The sequence below is a fragment of the Salvia miltiorrhiza genome, chromosome 6 (genome assembly GCF_028751815.1).
Source record: "Salvia miltiorrhiza cultivar Shanhuang (shh) chromosome 6, IMPLAD_Smil_shh, whole genome shotgun sequence".
In the NCBI taxonomy this organism is placed as follows: Eukaryota; Viridiplantae; Streptophyta; class Magnoliopsida; order Lamiales; family Lamiaceae; genus Salvia; species Salvia miltiorrhiza.
The window spans coordinates 38,681,242-38,700,558 of NC_080392.1; the positions used below are offsets into that span (position 1 = coordinate 38,681,242).

Sequence of the window (19,317 nt, forward strand, 5' to 3'; positions counted from 1 at the left end):
TGAAATCGAAGAAGACTGTGATAACATGAGTTATGATCGTATACTGGATGAATTTACTAAGTGTTATGGCAGTAAACCTAATAAGGTGTATGCTTTAGATGAAGAATATACTATTGAAAATGGGTTAGTGCTACTTAGGAATGATGAGCATTCTAAGAAGGTGTTTGATTATCTGGAGTTACTTGGGGCAACTGAAATTCTTTTGTTTGCTGACCATGAAAGAGATCCCATGCCCCAGATTACACCATTACCTTTGTTTGATGAGGAAAATTGAGGGAATGACTTAGATGATGTCCATAGGTTGGAGATTAAAAATGATGGTGAAGAGATTGATGATGCAGAGATGGGGGAAGGGGTAGAGTTAGGAGAAACTTGAGTAGATGGACATGAGGGGAGGGATGATGAGATACAGGCAGAGGTAGATGAATTGGAAGAGGATAATGGTATAAATGTTAATGAAATAGCAAGTGATGGTTCAGAGACAGACTCTAATACCTATAGTGATGAGGTGGCAGAGAGTGATGAGGAATCAGTGAAGGATGCTATGGTTGGAGATGTTGAACAGGGAGATCAAGGACACTTTGAATTAGGTATGACCTTTGCAGGGGCAAAGGAGGTTAGAGAGGCTATTAACACATATTCTGTGATTTGGGTATAAACTTAAGTTCTTAAAGAATGAATTTAAGAGGGTTAGGGTGATTTGCATTAGTGACAACAATTGTCCATTTTTATTTCTTGCCTCAAACGATGGGGATACAGAGGGCTTGATTATTAAGACATTGGTGGCAGAGCATACATGTTGTAGGCAAAGAAAAGTGTCTGGTGCTTCTCAATCATATCTTGCAAACTATTTTAAGGATGCAGTGTATAGAAATCCTAGGTTTACAGCCAAGGATATTAAGGGGCATGTGAAAAAGCACCTAAGGCTTCATGTCAGTCTTGGCAAATGCAAAAGGGCAAAGAAGACTATCATCACCACACTGCATGACAGTTACAAAGAGAAGTTCAATAGCCTTGTAGGCTATATTGACAAGGTGAAAGAGACAAATCCAGAGAGCAAGGTGGAACTGCAACTATCTAAGGATGAGTTGGCAAATGGCAGAAGAGTTTTCAAGAGAATCTTTGTCATGCTTGATGAATGTAAGAAGAATTGGCTAGGTGGGTGTAGGCCTTTGATTTCTTTAGATGGATGTTATTTGAAAGGGGTTACTTTCGGTTGCCTTCTCACAGCAATTGGCAAAGATGGAAATGAATGTATTGTTCCTATTGCTTGGGCAGTAGTGAATAAAGAGAACAAGCACAACTGGAATTGGTTCATAAATTGGCTAAAACATGAACTACAACTTGGTGATGGATCCAGGGTTACCCTAATATCAGACATGCAAAAGGTTATGATATGTTCCTATTGTTTTTTGCTTTCAAGTTGATATGTAAATGATTATTCTTATTGTTTGAGTGTATTTTTATCAGGGATTGATGGAGGCAGTCAAAGAGCAAGTTTCAGATGCCGAGCATAGATGGTGTGCAAGATACATCTATGTTAACTGGAGTAAGAGGTGGAGAGGTGAGGAGCTCAAAAAGAAGTTTTGGATTGCAGCTTGGTCTTCATTCGAGAAGGAGTTTAAACTTAATGTATCCAAGATTAGCTCAATCAAGAAGCAGGCGGCTGTGGACCTACTACAATATCCACCCCAAAACTGCCGTAAAGCATACCAAAGTGGCAGGTGCTGTTGATAACACTCATGTTTTCATGGTTTTTAGTGTTCATATGATGTTAATTTTATAGGAAATTGAGTTTTGGATGATTGTTTTGTGCTTAAATTGCTTTATCTTGTAAAACATGATTCTTACTCAAACTTTGAAGGGACTTTTAGGTTTATTGAGTCCAAATTTGGAAACCTGTGCTGAAATAAAAGTTGTAGATCGTCTCAATAGGAGTTCGTGAGCGCAAACGGTTTGTAAATCCGAGTTCGGACGAGGAAGATATGGCCGAAATAAGAAAGTCGCGCGCAGCAGTGAATAGTACCCGACGGGAATTTCCGAATTTTCGGGATTTTGGGGGATTTTCGGATTTTATCAGTATTTTTGAGCTCTGTACTGTATTTATCTCCTGTGCCTATATATAGGTCCTTTCCCTGACCTATTAGACACATCTTTTTCACATCTCTTCACCTCCTTTCTTTTTCTTTTACTTTTTTCAGTTTTACATTCAGTTTTCATAGATTAGATTATTTCTGCAGATTCAAGCTGTTCATCCAGAATTTCTTCTGGGTTTTATCTATTTCATTTATTTTAATTGCTTTCTTTTTATTTATGCTTTTGATTTATTTTAGTATGTCTGGCTAGTTCGTTAATCTGAACCTAGGGTTTGTACATAACTGATTAATTATGTGTGTATGATTTATTGATATCAATTTGACTTCCAACTTGTGATTCATGATTCCTGGTGCTTAATTTCTTGTGAATTATTTGGCCAATAATTTACATGTCTAGCTGTTCAGTTTGAGTCTTGAATGCGATAATTGTTCAGCCGATTCAGGAATGCATGTTATAGTAGTAGCCTTGACACTTGAATGGGATAGGTGAAACTATAGGGAGCTATTCTTTGTGTACGCTTGGGAGTTAATTTATTCCTTGGAGTCTTGAATGTGAAGGGGGTAAATTAATCTACTTTCATAGGTGTTCGTTAGAGAAGCTTGTGAAAAGTTCTGTGATCTCTCATCAGGGTTGGATTAAATTGATAATTGAATCAATAGATTAAATGCATGTAATTGATTAGTAAAAGTACATCCCTAGGGTCAGAGTCTTTAATTATTTGAGTTTTTATCATATTTTATTTGCTTTGTTTTGATTTTAGTTTTATTCTTAATTCTTATTTGAGTTTGCCTGAATCTTACTAGAGTTTATTTAGGATTACTTAAGGTGATTCGTTATAATAATCCCTCTGGATACGATACTCTGCTTGCTATTTCTGTGCTACGATTACACTGTTTAGTTGCAGTTATTGTTGTTAAGAAATTAGCGATCAACTTTTTGGCGCCGTTGCCGGGGACTATTTAGAATTTACTTTAATATTTCTGACTAGACTTAAGCATTATTTCAGGCGTTATAAGTTTTTATTTTTATTTTATTTTATTTTTAGTTTTTAGTTTTTAGTTTCTGTTTCTGATTTTTGTTTGTTGTCTCATGAGTGTATGATCACGAGATCCAAAGGAAAGGAACATCTTGTACCTTTGAATTTGGAAATCGAAAAGCAGCATAAAAGAGACAACCGCGAAAAGAATAAGCAAGCAATGGCAGAGCAACAGAATAACGTGGATCTTGAAACCCTTATGCGAACAGTGACAAACCTTCAGAGGCAGCTAGATGAAGAGAGAGAGAAGAGCAGGCGCAACCGGGCTCCTCCACCAGAGCCACCACTGAATCACATGTATCAGCCTCGGGTTGATCAATTTCAAGGAGGCAGATGGGGACCAACTGTGCAGGCTACCAAGTTCGAGCTGAAGCCGGGATTGATAAACATGGTGCAAGCTGAACAGTTTAGTGGAACGACTTCTGAAAATCCGCATGCTCACATCACTCAGTTTCTAGATATCTGCGACACTATTACGCAGAATGGAGTGCCACCAGATGCCATCAGAATGAAGATGTTTGGATTCTTTCTCAGGGACAGAGCGAAGGAGTGGTTCAAGAGTTTGGACAGAGGTGCTATTACTGGATGGGAGGATCTGTGTAGAGCTTTCCTGGAAAAATACTTTCCTGCTTCTAAAGCTCAGAAAATCATTGCGGAGATTTCTCACTTTTCCCAGCTAGGAGATGAGACCATTCATGATGCCTGGGAAAGATTTCGTGAGCTGCTCAGGAACTGTCCACAACATGGTTTCACGGAGTATCAGCAGATCATTCACCTTTATAATGGTTTGACTGGTCTCACAAAAAGTATGGTGGATGCTACTGCAGGTGGATGTCTTCTCCATAGAAATACAAGGGAGGCTTATCGTGTGATAGAAGAGATGGCCTCCAATAGTTATCAATGGCCGAATGACAGAAATTCTACGAGAAAAATTGCAGCTGTGCATGATGAGAGAGATGATTTTAAGGAGAAATATGAAGCTCTTCAAAAGCTGAGTTGGAGAGAAAAGCACTGCTAGCAAAAATTCCTCAGCAGCCGAGTTTATCTGATGTTTCACAGTTTGAGGATGCTAATTATGTCCAGCAGCAGTACCAAGTCAATAGACCAAGCTATCAGGGGCATCAAGGCGGAAATCCGTTTTATCATCCCAATAATAGGAATCATCCAAATTTTTCCTATTCAAATCCCAACAATGCTTTGCAGCCTCCACCTGGGTTTTCTGTGTCTAGTGGAGGAGTTATAAATAAGCCGAAGAAGGGATCGCTTGAGGATATGATGCAGTAGGTTTTAACAGAGGTGTCTAGTATGAAGACAACTGTTAATACAAGGATGACCAATTTGGATTCTCAAGTGGGTCAAATTGGAAATAATTTTTCAGCACTGTCCAAGCAAGTGCAGATATTGGAGACTCAAGTTGGTCAGATGGTCAACCAAGCAGCTGCGCAGCACAAGCCAGGCCAATTTCCTAGCAACACTCAGTTCAATCCGAGGCTCAACAAAATCAGAAATGTCATTCCATACGAGTGGTTGATAATTCAGTTGAGGATGAAGGTATTTCTGTTTCTCCCCCTCTTCCATTCTCGAGGCCAAGATTAGATGAGCAAAGCTCCAAATTTTTGGAGACATTTAAGAAGTTGGCTGTGAATATTCCTTCCGTGGAGATCTTGAGAAACAAGCCAAATGAGGTGCAAATTGTGAAGGCTGTGATGGAAAAGAAGAGTGCATTCAATGAATTTGAGGAGGTGCTCGCAGTGAAGGAGTATCAGTTGGCTCCAAAGAGAGAAGATCCGGGCAGCTTCAATATTCCTGTAAAGATTGAAAAGTCATTGTTTGAGAAAGTGATGTGTGACACCGGAGCAAGCATAAATGTCATGCCTCTCAAAGTGTATAGGAAGTTGCAGCTGGAGGATTTGAAGCCAACCCACAAGAAAATTCAGCTTATTGATAAGTCTTGCTCTAAACCTCTAGGAGTTGCGGAAGATGTGCTTGTGAAGGTGAGTGATTTTTTCTTCCCAGTCGACTTTATAGTGTTGGATATTCCGGAGGATCCAAAGATGCCTTTGCTGTTAGGGAGACCTTTCCTTGCCACATGTGGAGCAAAGCTAGATATGCAAAGGGGGACGATGACATTGAAAGCCTTTGGGAAAACTGTGATTTTCAAGAAACCTCCACCAAAGGAAGTTCCCCAGAATGAAGTGATTAATTTGGCTGACAGTTTTCTAGTAAATTCGGAGGATAAAGAGGTTGAGAAGAGTGAGCTGCCCAAGTATGAAGCCAAGAAAAAAACTCCAAAGCCAAAAGAAGTTCTGAATTTTGAGATGTGTTTGTTTTTGGAGCATGATGGGGGGTCATTGAAAACCCATACCCCCAAGAAGAAGAAAGTGAAATTCCGGATATTTCGGAACAAGAATGAGAAGGGGGCAATGCTTGTGGAGGATGTTCGAGCCAAGAGAAGTGTTTTTGTGGAGAGGGCACCCAAGAGTAGAAAAGCTTTCCAATGGTTAGAGTGCTGTTTCCGACCTCCATGAATTTTTGAGGCATCGTCGAGCTCTAGACGTTAAATTAAGCACTTATTGGGAGGTAACCCAACTGTTTTTATTTTGTTTTTCTTTATTTTAATTTCGTTTTGTTTCTTTTTGTTTTGTTGTTTTGTTTGGGGTTTTAGTGCAGTGTTGAGCTTGGAAGATGAGGGAACTCGCGCTTTGTTCATACTACCACCATGGAGCATGTTTTTCTGTGAGTAATGACACACATATCATCATCCCTCCAAACTTATTTTCGAACTTATGTTCTGTAATAAGTTTTGGGGAGGGGGGTGAGAGTAGATATGTGTATCACTTTTATTATTTTTGTTGGCTTTATTGTTTTATCTTGCTTGGTTGGTGGTGTATGTTTGTTTTGTTTTTGAGTTGTTTATCGCTCCATTAGATTTCTGGTGAGATGCCAATGATGATTGCTGTGAAAAAAAATTGGAATTTGATTTTTCTTTGATGATTTAAGCATAATTGGAACTAATTTGCATAATTCTAGAGTGATTTTGACCTTGACTTTTGGACGTTGAATAAACCTGTGAGGATTTGAGCCATAACTGTTTATCATACACAGTTTATTCTTTGTTGTGAGTTTTGTCATGCATGTGGTGATCTTCTAGAACTTGTCATGGTTTCTGTGTCGAGGTTGCTGTTGTGCCCAGGATTAGCAGATGATTTTAGGCCATCTTTTATTAGCTACAATTTTTCCCAAACACTGACCCCAGCGAAAAATTTATCCTTTGTTATCCACTTTGAGCTTATTTAGCTTTTATTCTTTAGCTGGATGATAGGGGGTGATGTAGTATATGGGAATTTTTTGTGTGGTGAATATTCATAGTGGGTTGTGAAAAAGAAGGGATGATTTTGTGTTACTTTTTACTCTTATGAGCTCTAGAAAAGTGGTGGAAAGAAAAGAAAAGAAAAGTTGTTCAAGAAAAAGAAAAAAAAAAAGAAGAAAAAAAAAAAGAAAAGAAAAAGAAAGAGAAAAGAAAAAAATATAAAGTCGAATGTTTATTGAGAAATTTGTTAGAAAATCGACTTTGTTTGTTGGAAATAAATGGAGAGCATAAAAGAGTGTTTAGTTTTGTATTTTGATGATTTAATCCATTGAATTGTGCTGATTATGGTGATATAGTTGGGTGGAAGATGGAATTTATTCCATGCTTGATTAGTGAAGTCATAAGGTTGGTGTTCTTGATCTATTTGAGTCACTTAGCCTATATTTCTCTACCTTAGCCAATGTCCCTACATTATAACGCAAAGAAAAAGACTTTTTTGATCTTAGTCCTGGCACACTATTAGCGATGGAGATTGTAGACGATTGGCAAGCCTATGGTAAGTGATCTATATTGCATTGAATTCGATGAGAGCATACACGTCTTATACGTTCCATCAAATTGAGAGTTGTGTGATACACATACCTTGTGAGATTCAATTGTTTGGAATGTCAAGGTTGATTTTGCTATAGGTTGTGTTTATTGGTGATTTTTGTGCTTAATTATTGAGGATTTGAGAATTCTATTATCCTTTATTTTTCGGAGGCATTGATGAACTAGATTTCTTACCCATTCGTGTTATTGATTGTGTTCTTCTCATTATTCGAGGACGAACAATGGCTTAAGTTTGGGGGAGTTGATAACACTCATACTTCCATGGTTTTAGTGTTCATATGATGTTAATTTTATAGGAAATTGAGTTTTGGATGATTGTTTTGTGCTTAAATTGCTTTATCTTGTAAAACATGATTCTTACTCGAACTTTGAAGGAAATTGTAGGTTTATTGAGTCCGAATTTGGAAAACTGTGCTGAAATAAAAGTTGTATATCGTCTCAATAGGAGTTCGTGAGCGCAAACGGTTTGTAAATCCGAGTTCGGAAGAGAAAGATATGGCCAAAACAAGAAAGTCGCGCATAGCAGTGAATAGTACCCGACGGGAATTTCCGAATTTTCAGGATTTTGGGGATTTTCGGATTTTATCAGTATTTTTGAGCTCTGTACTGTATTTATCTTCTGTGCCTATATATAGGTCCTTTGTCTGACCTATTAGGCACATCTTTTTCACATCTCTCCACCTCCTTTCTTTTTCTTTTACTTTTTTTAAGTTTTACATTCAGTTTTCATAGATTAGATTATTTCTGCAGATTCAAGCTGTTCATCCAGAATTTCTTCCGGGTTTTATCTATTTCATTTATTTTAATTGCTTTCTTTTTATTTATGCTTTTGATTTATTTTAGTATGTCTGGCTAGTTCGTTAATCTGAACATAGGGTTTGTACATAGCTGATTAATTATGTGTGTATGATTTATTGATATCAATTTGTCTTCCAACTTGTGATTCATGATTTCTGGTGCTTAATTTCTTGTGAATTATTTGGCCAATAATTTACATGTCTAGCTGTTCAGTTTGAGTCTTGAATGCGATAATTGTTCAGCCGATTCAGGAATGCATGTTATAGTAGTAGCCTTGACACTTGAATGGGATAGGTGAAACTATAGGGAGCTATTCTTTATGTACGCTTGGGAGTTAATTTATTCCTTGGAGTCTTGAATGTGAAGGGGGTAAATTAATCTACTTTCATAGGTGTTCGTTAGAGAAGCTTGTGAAAAGTTCTGTGATCTCTCATCAGGGTTGGATTAAATTGGTAATTGAATCAATAGATTAAATGCATGTAATTGATTAGTAAAAGTACATCCCTAGGGTCAGAGTCTTTAATTATTTGAGTTTTTATCATATTTTATTTGCTTTGTTTTGATTTTAGTTTTATTCTTCATTCTTATTTGAGTTTGCCTGAATATTACTAGAGTTTATTTAGGATTACTTAAGGTGATTCGTTATAATAGTCCATGTGGATACGATACTCTGCTTGCTATTTTTGTGCTACGATTACACTGTTTAGTTGCAGTTATTGTTGTTAAGAAATTAGCGATCAGCTGTACTAACATGATTGATAATAACATCTCATAATCCTTTAAATCTAGTATTATGGATGCTAGGCACAAGCCTATTATCAGTATGCTAGGGATATTAGGATATTTGCCATGTCCAAGATTACGTATAGAAGAGGTAGTGTTCATGGTTGGAAATCTGAATGGGCTCCAAATGCAATGAAGTTTTTTGAGGCTGCAAAAGGTGATTCTATGATCTGTAATGTCATTTGGAATAGTGAAGATGAATATGAAATTGTTGAATATGATGATAAGCACACCGTGTCCTTAGATAGGAAGAGATGCACATGTAGGAGTTGGGAACTAACAGTGTTCCTTGTTGCCATGCAATTGCTGCATTCTATTACTCTTCTATGGACCCTCTGAGTGTTATGTCACAGTGGTACCACAAGTCATGCTACATGAAATGCTACGAGCATTCAATACAACCTGTTCCAAGAAGGAAGTTTTGGAAAGTGAAGGAGTCTGATGCAGTGGAGCCTCCTCCAGTGGAGAAGAAGATAGGCAGACCCAAAAAAATGAGAATTAGTGCTCCAAATGAACCGAGAAGAAGCCACAAATTATCAAGAAAAGGCCAGAAGCAGCATTGTAGCATTTGTAACAGTGAGAGCCCTAAAAAACATATTTGTCCTAAAAGAGCAACTCAGGTATTATTTTAGCAATCTATTCAACTGTTGGTACTTAATATATTACTCTAATTCTTTTTACTTTAATAATTGTAAGGTAACACAGGGTACACAAGCTTCAACATCTTCTGAACCCACCAAGTTGAAGACAAGAATGGGTTCTATAGGAATTGGACTTTATATCAACCCCGAGAGTGGAAGGACCGTTCTCAATGTAAGAACTTTGCCTCAGTTATGATTCTAAGTTTTTTGATACATTATTTGCCTGAGTTCGGATTCTAAGATATGTTAAAACATTTTGCAGCCAGGAATGTCACAATCTGTTGTGATAAATGAGGGCACACCCAGTGACACTGATCCAATCACTCGGTTTCCCATTCCAAATGAAATGGAGTTAAGGAATGAGAAGAAAAAACAAATGGCAACAAAAGGATAGGGAGACGCATCAAAGGTTAGGAAGATGGAATCCAAGCCATTCAAGGCTCCACGAGGCAAATGAAAACAGGCTGAGGAACAAACTATCCTCAGGAGATCCCCTCGTGACAAGAAAGTTGATTCCACAATTGGTTCTACAACAAGTTGAAGGTTGTTCTTATTGCACCATGCTTTTGTTTTATATAGTTGATGTTAGAACATGTTCCTATATGATACTTTTTATGTTAGTTTTTGTCAGAACTTGTTCTATTAGTTTATGATGGCAGCTTGGTTTTTTTTTTTTTTTTTATGTCATGGAGCTTTTAACATGTAAACAGATGATGTCAGTTTTTTTTAGTGCAATGATGAATGCTTTATCATCTTTCTTCGTACTTATTCATTTACAATAACAAAACCATTGTACATACCCCAAAATGATAATCTATTTCATTTCCAAAACAGGATACTTAGCCAAATTACAAATGAGAATTATGCTATTGCAAAATAGGCTAACATCAACCAAGAAGCAAGAAACATAAATGTAACTATTCTAATTTTCTTCCTCATTTTGTTTGAATCTTTCTTCATTGCTTGCATAACTTTCCCAAAGCCTAACAATTTCAGACTCCACATCCATGGCTGCCATTTTTGAGCTTTCACTCTTGATCTTTATGAGCTTCAAGTTCTCCTTCTTCAAGTCATTGATAACTTCCTTAGCTCTTTCAATGATTGGTTCGTCAATCCAATAAAAAAAACCACAATTAGTTCGTCTGGTAAAACGAGAAAAGAAAGAGCTTTCAAGCCACGAAATTCAACACAAACAAAATTATTGAAACTTCGAAATATACCTTCCAATTTCTACATCCATAGAACATTCTACCCGGTTTTCATCCGTCCATGATGTCATCATGGAAGCCCTCAACCTTTTACCTTTAGATTCGCAAACACAAAACTTTGGATTATCGGATCCCTCAAACTGTCGTCGACCGCGCCACGAGGTCGACCCTGACCCAGAAACGGAATTGAAACTCATGCCTCTACTCAAAATTTAAGAACACAGGGAAACCCAACAATAATTCGAAGAAACTACGAAAGAAACTCTTAATTTTTGTGACCCTAGTATCGATTTAGGGTTCTTACGACTATGGAAATATCCACAAATTAAAAGGGGGATTTGAGGTAGTTAAATGTGGGGCCCATCGATTAAAATAAAAAAAATGACAGACGACGTTTAGTCCACGTTAGGAATGACGGTTTAATTGCATGAAAATTAGGACTTTGGGGGTTTAGTTAGACCAAGTTCAACTATAAGGATCTAAACGTGAAAAGGGCTCCTATGTTAGGGACTTATTTGATACTTAACCCTTAAAATAAATTTATAGTGTCCCCCAGGGGACACCAAGCGGTGCGAACTCCTGTCTACGAACAGTGAGGTCCAGAGATCAAACCCCACCGCTCCCCCTCCCCCAAAGTAAAAAAAAAAATTATAGTGCTAATCTCATAGATGACAAAATTTTCACTTTTTTAAATGGGTTAGTAGCCAGAAAATACACGAAGTTTCACCAAATTTGTATTTTGCACACGACCTTCAAAAATAGCCCCAGAATACACGGACTATTGATTTTGTTGCAATTTGCACACGGCGAGAACTCCAGCCATAATTAAAGTTGACCGGCAATGACGTGGACTATACACGTGGTATTTTTATTGTAGGTGGCAATACGCGTGGCAATTTAATTGATCCAGCAATACACATGTCATTTTTATTAGAACAAATTAAAAAAAAAAACAAAAAATCATCTCTCTCTCAAAATCACAGCCGCATCTCTCCTTCCTCAAACTTTTCCACCACCGCTGGCCAGCTCTTCCACCAAAATTAGGCGTCGGACCTCAGGCGCAGCAACTAAACCCTCCTTAGCTTCCTGGAAAAAGGCGGCAGATCTAAAAACAAGTCTCTCTCTCTCTCTCTCTCACGTTTTTGTTTCCGACCATCTGTCCATTGCACCACCGCCTCTCTCCTTTTTACCTCTGACCTCGCACCAGAGTTGCAGGAATCGAGAGAGGGAAAAGGAGAGGGAGAGAGGGAAGGAAAGGGAGATCGTTGACTGAGAGAGAGGGGTGGTTGTGGTTCTAGATTTGGGAGTTTTGCAGAGTTGGCGGCGATTGTAGGGGATTTGGGGGTTTTGCAGAGTTGGCGGTGAATTGAAGGTGTAGGGCTCGGTGGTCGGCGGCGTTCGTGAACGGTGGTGGTGGAACGCGGCGGTTGGAGACAAGGCCGCGCTGTGCGGTGCGTTGGAGGTGGAAGTGGTACTCGGTGTCTGGAAAAGGCGGCGGATCTGGGGCGCTGGCCTGAGCAATGGTGGCAAGGTGCATCGGGGTGGGGCAGAAGGTGACGTTGGAGTGATGAGAGAGGTGGGTGGAGAGGCGGTGCACGGTGGTCTATGGACCACGCGCTGGCTGGAAAGGCGGCGGATCTGGGGCGCTGGCCTGAGCGGTGGTGGCAGTAGGGTGCGTCGGGGTGGGGCAGAAGGTGATGCTGGAGTGATGAGAGAGGTGGGCGGAGAGGCGGTGCACGGTGGTCGACGGACGGCGCTGGAGACGGTGGAGACCAGAGGTTGGCTACGGCCGATGGCGGCGTTCCATTTTTTGATTTTTTTAATTTAGAAGATCTTGACAAAACGACGTCGATTTACTACATCTAAAAATCGTCTACGTCAACAAAATCCGACAGCCACGTCACCACCGATCAAGGTGGTAGTCAACGCGGGTGCAATTTGCAACTAAAGTAAAAGGTTGTGTATTCTGGGGCTATTTTTGAAGGTCATGTGCAATATGCAAATTTCGTGAAAGTTCGTGTATTTTTCGGCTATTAACCCTTTTTAAATTTATTGTTTTTCATAACGAATTTATAATTTTTTATAGCTAATTTATATTAGACTTATTTTATACAATATACATGATTTATATAATAACCAGTTAACCACTCCTAGATGTCATTGCCAAAAGATATTTTTTCTAATGTAAGTTCCGATACAATTTAGATGGTGTTACTGTTAATAGGTAAAAATGTCATAATTCTTAAGTTGTATATGAAAAATATCATCTTTTATAAACAAAAGCATTTTATGTCCACATTAAATGAGCATATATAAATATCTTTTAATGTTGATAGCTTTGTTTGATTTTTTGTAAAAAAAATTACGCATTTGACCGATCAGACATATATCAATCAGAAATATATAAGACGAATTTAATTTAGAAAATGATTTGACAATTATAAGTCAAAAGTTCATCAAGTTAGTGGCTAGATTATGTAGCCGCTCGGACGGCCGATTTGACCAGGTGGCTAGATGAACTGGGTGGCTCGATAATCTGGTCACTCGATCAAATGATCTGGACGCCCGGACGATTAGATGACCTAACCACCCGCCAATTAAATGAGCTTTTAACCGATAACTGTCAAATCGTTCTCTTTCTATTTTTATTTTTTATTTTTTTTTACTTATAGGAGTATATGTTAAATCGGTCAAATATATAAGACTTTCACAAAATACCATGCAAAATTATTAACATCAAAGGGTATTTAAATTTTGACTATAAAATATTTATATTTATAAGAAATGACGTCTTTTATATACAACTTAAAGGAACAAGGCATTTTAAATTTTCACTTATTTAGAGGGGAGTCGTCATAATCTTTTTGCCACATAATCTCATCTACAACAGCGAATTCTAAATGCTTCCAATTGCCTAAACCCTTCATACAGTACATAATTGCAAGAAATTATTTATTAAATGGCTGTAACATACAGTGAATCACGAGTTAAGTAAATTTATTGAAGTACAAAACCACAAATTATTACAATGAAAAGACTCTTCAAAGATAAAGATGTTTTCCTCTTACATACAAATATTTGCTAAAAAATGAGAAAACACGCATGCTGTGTTACATCGAGATCATCCAACTAACTTAATTTGATTTTCGACGAAGGACAACAGCATAACTAAGTACAAAGAATGAGAAGATCTCTCTCTCTCTCTCTCTCTCTCTTTCTCTCTCTCTCTCTCTTCCAGGCAGAAAATTTCGATGGATAAAACCAATAGGAGGAACTAGATTCACCTAACCAGCAATCTTGTAGCTCGGATTAACAAGATTATCTAAGCCTGCTACCACTTGGATCGACTCTACAACATCACCAACCTTAAGGTCTGCTAAAAGCTCCTCGTTTTCTGTGACGTAGCCGAACACCGCGTATCTACCATCCAATATGTTGGCATTGCTAGGAGTTAGTTCACTTTCTTTCAACAGCCAAAATACCTGGCTTGATGCAGAGTTGTCCTCAAATTCCTGACGATTACAAAGCCAACAGTTTTCAAGAACCTGCTACTTGAAGGCACCGGCATCAAATAAGTTAAACGAGCCAAGCAAAGCTTAGAATTTTACCTCTCGAGCCATGGCCATGGTTCCAAATGCATTGAATGGAAGTTTTGTTTGAGCCTTGTATAGACCGAGCTCCTGTACAACAACGTGCATCATATGAAATTTGCGAAGGAAAACTTAATGCTCTTGGCAGTCGGGTGAAGGGAAAGTGACAAAGGGTTACACAAAACCTAACATGTTGGTAATTGATTCCACAAGGTAGTTGTAACAACTTACTTCTAGAGTTTCTCCATAGAAGGGCACCTTTTCTCCCTCCGCCATAATTTCAAGAGGTATAGTACGGATTTTTTCTGTACTAGGGTCAATAAAGCCCTCCGCAGGACCATCAGGATCTCCTGTTTGGACTACAAAGCCGTCCGCTAGAAAAGAAACAAAATTACAGTTCTATAAGTGTTACTGAAATAGATATCTCAATAAAATAAAACCTAGGGAATTTGTGCATGATAACATCAAACAAGTTGGGAAAATATTAAAGAAACCCTCTTTAAGTATACTTGCCTCTTTGGATCTCCATTCCGTCGTAGAAATGTCTTTCCACCAAATCCACAAAATTTCCAGCAGTTACAGGGGCATTATAACCATCCAAAACAATACGAAATACACACTCATCCAGGTTAGGGTTGTCCTTGACCTTGACCTTCATATCTACGGTTGCCCTTCCCTTCAGCAACGGCATGTTTTTGTACTCTTCAGGCACTTCATACGGAAAGCCATCGACCATATCCTCTTCAACACTGCAGAAATCCAAGGCCCCAGGAAGATCTCAGCTGCAGTCAATGACAAGGGTCTAAATGAGATGAACATATTTTAGGAAGGGCTAATTCTTTGTTTTTCTCTCCACTCTCTAGACCTAAATAGGATCCCACGACAAAATTCGAGGACTGAGGCCATGATGAGCGGTTCTAATCGGATACAGAGGTTTGATATGCTACCATAGATGAATCTGCTTCTTCTTTTGAGGGCACCATTCTTGTCCATCGTCCATAATCCATATAGAAACAAAAAAAAAAAACCGCCTAGCTCGTAAATACGAATAATCCACTCTTAGCTTTAGACAATACAAGCATACCAATATGAGCCCATCTACTTACTCATAAACTCTTGGAAACCATCAGCATGACCAAACTCCATAAGATTACTCGAAATCACACATCATATTAAGTAATACGAAGCAATGCATATATGTTATAGCTAAAACCATTTCAATCCTAATAAAACATCAAGAAAATATGCAAAAAAGACAGTAAATCACATTTCATCTTCAAAGACTCAAATTATTTAACAACAACCTTCTAAACTCACCCTCCAACATAATTGAGCAGCTCCTTCTGCTTGGGCAAGACTGCATCCCGGTTCCTGTTCTCCGCAATCTTCATCATGTCATCCAATCCCGCCTCCAGCTTGTTAAGCAAAGCGATCCCATCATCCACCTTCGACTTCGCCAGCCCCTTAACTATCATGGTCCTGCCCTGCTTCAGCGCCCTCGACGCCTGCCTCACATTCTACAGCTCAAGCAATAAAACAATAACACAAACAATCATAAAAAACACTTCAGGAAAGAAACAAAATTACTAAAACAAACAACAAATCACACAAAATCCCTCACTCTTTCCACAGAATCAAGAGCTTTCACACCAGCAATTTTCAGACTTTCCGTAATATCTTCTAGAGGCTTCTGAACCTCCCTTATGGCCTTATTATCGATCGGCAACGCGTATCTCAGCAAAGCTCCAGGGTCCTTAATTGGTGGCCCAGAAATCAGAACTGAAACATCCGGCAATGCCGGAGCAATGGCTGCGGCATTGGCCGATTCCAAGATTCCCAAATCGCTAAACCCTCCCAACAAACCTACTGCCAGCGCAATCGAAATCGCGCTCTTTTTTATCGATGGAAACCAATCCCTCTGTTTAAAGCATCAATTAGAAATAGCATTATCCAAAATCAGTAGTCACAAAGTCGACCGTTAACGATGACATTGTGTGTGTGCGAATGTAATTCTGTGTAGCTCGTCAATTGTAAGAAATAAAGAGTTCACCTGTTGAGAGATTGATTCGAATTCATTTGATTTTTGCGAGCACAGAGGTTTAAACTGAGTAGGAGAAGGCGATTTGATGCAATTAGACCGAGAATTAGAGCTGGCAAAATTGTTAGTTGCCTTCGAACGTGAGAAGGAATGGGCGTGGCACGAAATAATAGCCGCCATTGATGGAAAACTCGCAAAAGTTTCAGCACAGCGATAGCAACATTGGTGTATTTTCACGCGACAAATGAAACTGGGAAAGGGATATTGATTGGGAGGGAGAGGATAAGGTTATGTGGCGGAAGAAAAATCTGGAAAAGGAGAGAGAGAATGCGATCCACAGAGAGAGAGAGTAGGTGAGGAAGTGTAGAAGGTTGGAGACTTGGAGTCAACCTCACACTACGGATAAGCTCATCTTCAAATCCAGCTTTGCTGGCCCGGCCAGCTCTCCAACTGAATTTCGGGCCTTGTATTTCAGATTGAGGCCCGAATTCGGATCCATTAAAGTAACCGGTCTTTTCGGGTCGGATCACCTTAGCATTCGGATCATTTATTGATCAATGTTTGGTTTTGATTGAATAGGGCTTTGAGAAAGATTAAATAATTCATTTAATTTTAAGATTATAAATAATTATATAATTGGATGATTAGAATGTTAATAGAGTTATTCATAATAAACCAAATCGTGTAAATTAAATAAATTATTTTATCAGTCATGTTTTATATTTTACATTATATGTAAAACTAAATTAAGAATATATAAAGATTAAAAAGATAGCATAAAATTTGTCGTTAGATTTGGGTCCTGTGGTGTTGTTTTCGGACTCTCATCTGCTTCATGATACTCACCATGGTTCTGATTCGTTGTGTGACGATTTGCATGAGGCCTTTGCTCATGCTCGCGAGACAGTGGTGCTGGAGTTCCTACATGTTCGTCGTGAGGCTAATAGAGCCGCGCATGAACTTGCTAGACTTGCTTTGTCTTTATCTGATGTAATGATTTGGAAGTCGGATTTTCCAATCTGGCTTTCGAATATTGCTCTTTCGGATTTGAATTAATATAGCTCTTCTTCTTCCTCAAAAAAAAAAAAAGATAGCATAAAATTGTAATGAATCAAACTACGTAATGTCATAGTACTAAAGAATAATAATAAAAGAAATTCATCAGAAAAATTCGTTCCAAAACATAGAAATTAATGAATACCTAGAACTTAATACCTGAACTATAAATAAACTACTAACTTAATATCTAAACTAAAATAAAATCTAAAAAAAAAAATAGATGAAACTATCAAACTAATTCTATAGCAGGGGCAGCCGGCTTGACTTCATCCTTTGAAGGAGAATTCTTGAAGTAGTAATAAGCATAGACGGAGAGTTGCAATGCCCCAAATGCTCCTCCAACGCCATTTCCAAACTACATACACAAATTTTAATATAAAGTTATATACGTATCTAATTACTGGAAAAAATTGACCGATTTGATTTTTAGCAGTAAATTAATAAACTCACAGCAAGATAAGGATCAAATTTCTTGAGAAAAGCATAGCAAAACCATATGGCGCCGTTCAGAAAGCCAGTTACGCAGAGCCAAAACGGCATGGACTCCGGATTCTTCTGTTGTATGACAAGTCTCTGCATGAGGCAACACAAATAATTTCACTATCATCAATACATATACATGTCACGTAAAAAAAAATTAAAAAAAAAATTAGGGTTTAAATTTACATACCATTGTGGAGAGAGGGGAGGCATACATAAGAATGCCGAAGATGTCGCATAAAATGCCAACAATCATAGACCTCCTAGTGGTTGTGTGGAGGGCGAGGAGGGTGACGACGATGATTATAGCAAAAAGAACTAGCTCAAGAAGTATGCCTAGAATTATACGTTTCTGATTGGAAAAACAAGAAAATATATAATTAATTAGAGTTTAATTAAGTGAATGTTTAAAGGAGGATATACATATATATGATGAGAATTACGAACCCTTTGCTTGGAGGAGGTGTAGATGAAGAAAGTAATCAAATATATAATCTCCAACAGAAGGCCAAAGCTATTTATAGTGATGATGAGCACGCTGTCTGGATGAACAAAGGGCATGCCGTAGAATATCCACATAATGCAGTTCATGAAGGCGGAAAGATATGGAAATGAATCGAAGTCTTCGGTGTTTTTGTTTTTATAGATTCTCCAAAATGTCGGCCTGTCATCCCAAATTTTAGAGAGAAACAGAAAGGAAATTTTAGAGAGAAACAGAAAGGAAGAAAGAAAATCCAAAGAGAAATTAAGAGAGTTATATACTTACATTGGAGAGAGAAATAGGAAGGCAGATACTATGTTGCCTACACAAAATTTGAGATAAAACTAGTCAAAATTATTGTAATTAACCAATCTGATACGTAATAATAATTAAACACAAAAAACATATATTAATGATTACACAAATTCAAGAAAGTATTAAATATATGTATTTATGAATTCATATAGAATGCAGAAGAATACAAAATTCCAATTAGATGAAACAGAATTAAGTAACATATGCAAGATAACAATATATGTAATAATTTGTCTACCTAAATAAGTCTTTTCTGATCAAATTATAAAGCAAACTATATCAACGATCATAATTTGCACAACACAAAAATAGACAATTTTCCAAAAACCAAAAAAACAGTGTTTGAGTCATTATGAATTGAACGGATGCATGGAGTAAAATAAGAAAAGATACATACCAATGACGCCGACCACGAAACGAATCAAACTTACTCCGTGCATCTTTGCGAACTGAGTAAAAATATTGAGAGAAAAAATATGAAAGATCGATGGTTGTAAAAGAGAATGGAGGTAGAAGCTTTATATAGATACTCAAAAAGTGTTTGAGTTACACTACAACAAGAATTAAAGAGATTGTGTATATCTCTTAATCCTATCGACAACAAAATTATTAAGAAACATTAAAATTAAATTTTAGGAAAACAAAATATTGTATTTTGGATAACTTATCAAGATGTGTATCTATTATATAACTCCTTTTGTATTAAAACATACCCGAGGCTTAATTTATGTTTATTTATTCTCCACTTATCTATTTAAAAAATGCAAAAAATAATGTTTTTTTTTATAAATATCTGAATGATATAGAATATTCAACTTTAATCAATAAATTTTTTTTGGTAGTTGAATTTTTAGAAGTAATAATTTATT

General features: G+C 37.6%; 2 protein-coding genes and 1 non-coding gene across 3 annotated transcripts; all 3 read right to left on the reverse strand.

Annotated features, from left to right (window-relative positions):
• Nucleotides 1-3,776: 3,776 nt before the first annotated feature.
• LOC130991117 (small nucleolar RNA R71) lies at nucleotides 3,777-3,883 on the reverse strand. The gene has a single exon (XR_009091080.1). It is a non-coding gene; the product is annotated as a small nucleolar RNA R71 (small nucleolar RNA).
• A 9,573-nt stretch (nucleotides 3,884-13,456) lies between these two features.
• Nucleotides 13,457-16,502, reverse strand: LOC130989403 (peptidyl-prolyl cis-trans isomerase CYP38, chloroplastic). The gene is made up of 7 exons (XM_057913386.1): nucleotides 16,126-16,502; nucleotides 15,697-15,993; nucleotides 15,393-15,592; nucleotides 14,589-14,824; nucleotides 14,307-14,449; nucleotides 14,094-14,165; nucleotides 13,457-13,997 (listed from the first exon to the last, which is right to left on the reverse strand). The coding sequence occupies exons 1-7, from the start codon at nucleotides 16,291-16,293 to the stop codon at nucleotides 13,770-13,772; spliced, it is 1,344 nt and encodes a 447-aa protein (XP_057769369.1). The 5' UTR covers nucleotides 16,294-16,502; the 3' UTR covers nucleotides 13,457-13,769.
• A 732-nt stretch (nucleotides 16,503-17,234) lies between these two features.
• On the reverse strand, nucleotides 17,235-18,958 carry LOC130989432 (bidirectional sugar transporter SWEET6b-like). The gene is made up of 6 exons (XM_057913436.1): nucleotides 18,846-18,958; nucleotides 18,419-18,455; nucleotides 18,100-18,316; nucleotides 17,843-18,004; nucleotides 17,623-17,745; nucleotides 17,235-17,527 (listed from the first exon to the last, which is right to left on the reverse strand). The coding sequence occupies exons 1-6, from the start codon at nucleotides 18,886-18,888 to the stop codon at nucleotides 17,402-17,404; spliced, it is 708 nt and encodes a 235-aa protein (XP_057769419.1). The 5' UTR covers nucleotides 18,889-18,958; the 3' UTR covers nucleotides 17,235-17,401.
• Between the last annotated feature and the right edge of the window lie 359 nt (nucleotides 18,959-19,317).

Excerpts from the sequence above, each read along its gene's own strand:
- LOC130989403 (XM_057913386.1), bottom strand. The coding sequence starts at position 16,293 with ATGGCGGCTATTATTTCGTGCCACGCCCATTCCTTCTCACGTTCGAAG. Across the intron at positions 15,994-16,125 it reads TCGAATCAATCTCTCAACAG|AGGGATTGGTTTCCATCGAT; the intron begins GTGAACTCTTTA and ends TGCTTTAAACAG. Across the intron at positions 14,450-14,588 it reads CGGAATGGAGATCCAAAGAG|CGGACGGCTTTGTAGTCCAA; the intron begins GCAAGTATACTT and ends TTTCTTTTCTAG.
- LOC130989432 (XM_057913436.1), bottom strand. The coding sequence starts at position 18,888 with ATGCACGGAGTAAGTTTGATTCGTTTCGTGGTCGGCGTCATTG. Across the intron at positions 18,456-18,845 it reads TTTCGTGGTCGGCGTCATTG|GCAACATAGTATCTGCCTTC; the intron begins GTATGTATCTTT and ends AATTTTGTGTAG. Across the intron at positions 17,746-17,842 it reads CCTCCCCTCTCTCCACAATG|AGACTTGTCATACAACAGAA; the intron begins GTATGTAAATTT and ends TGCCTCATGCAG.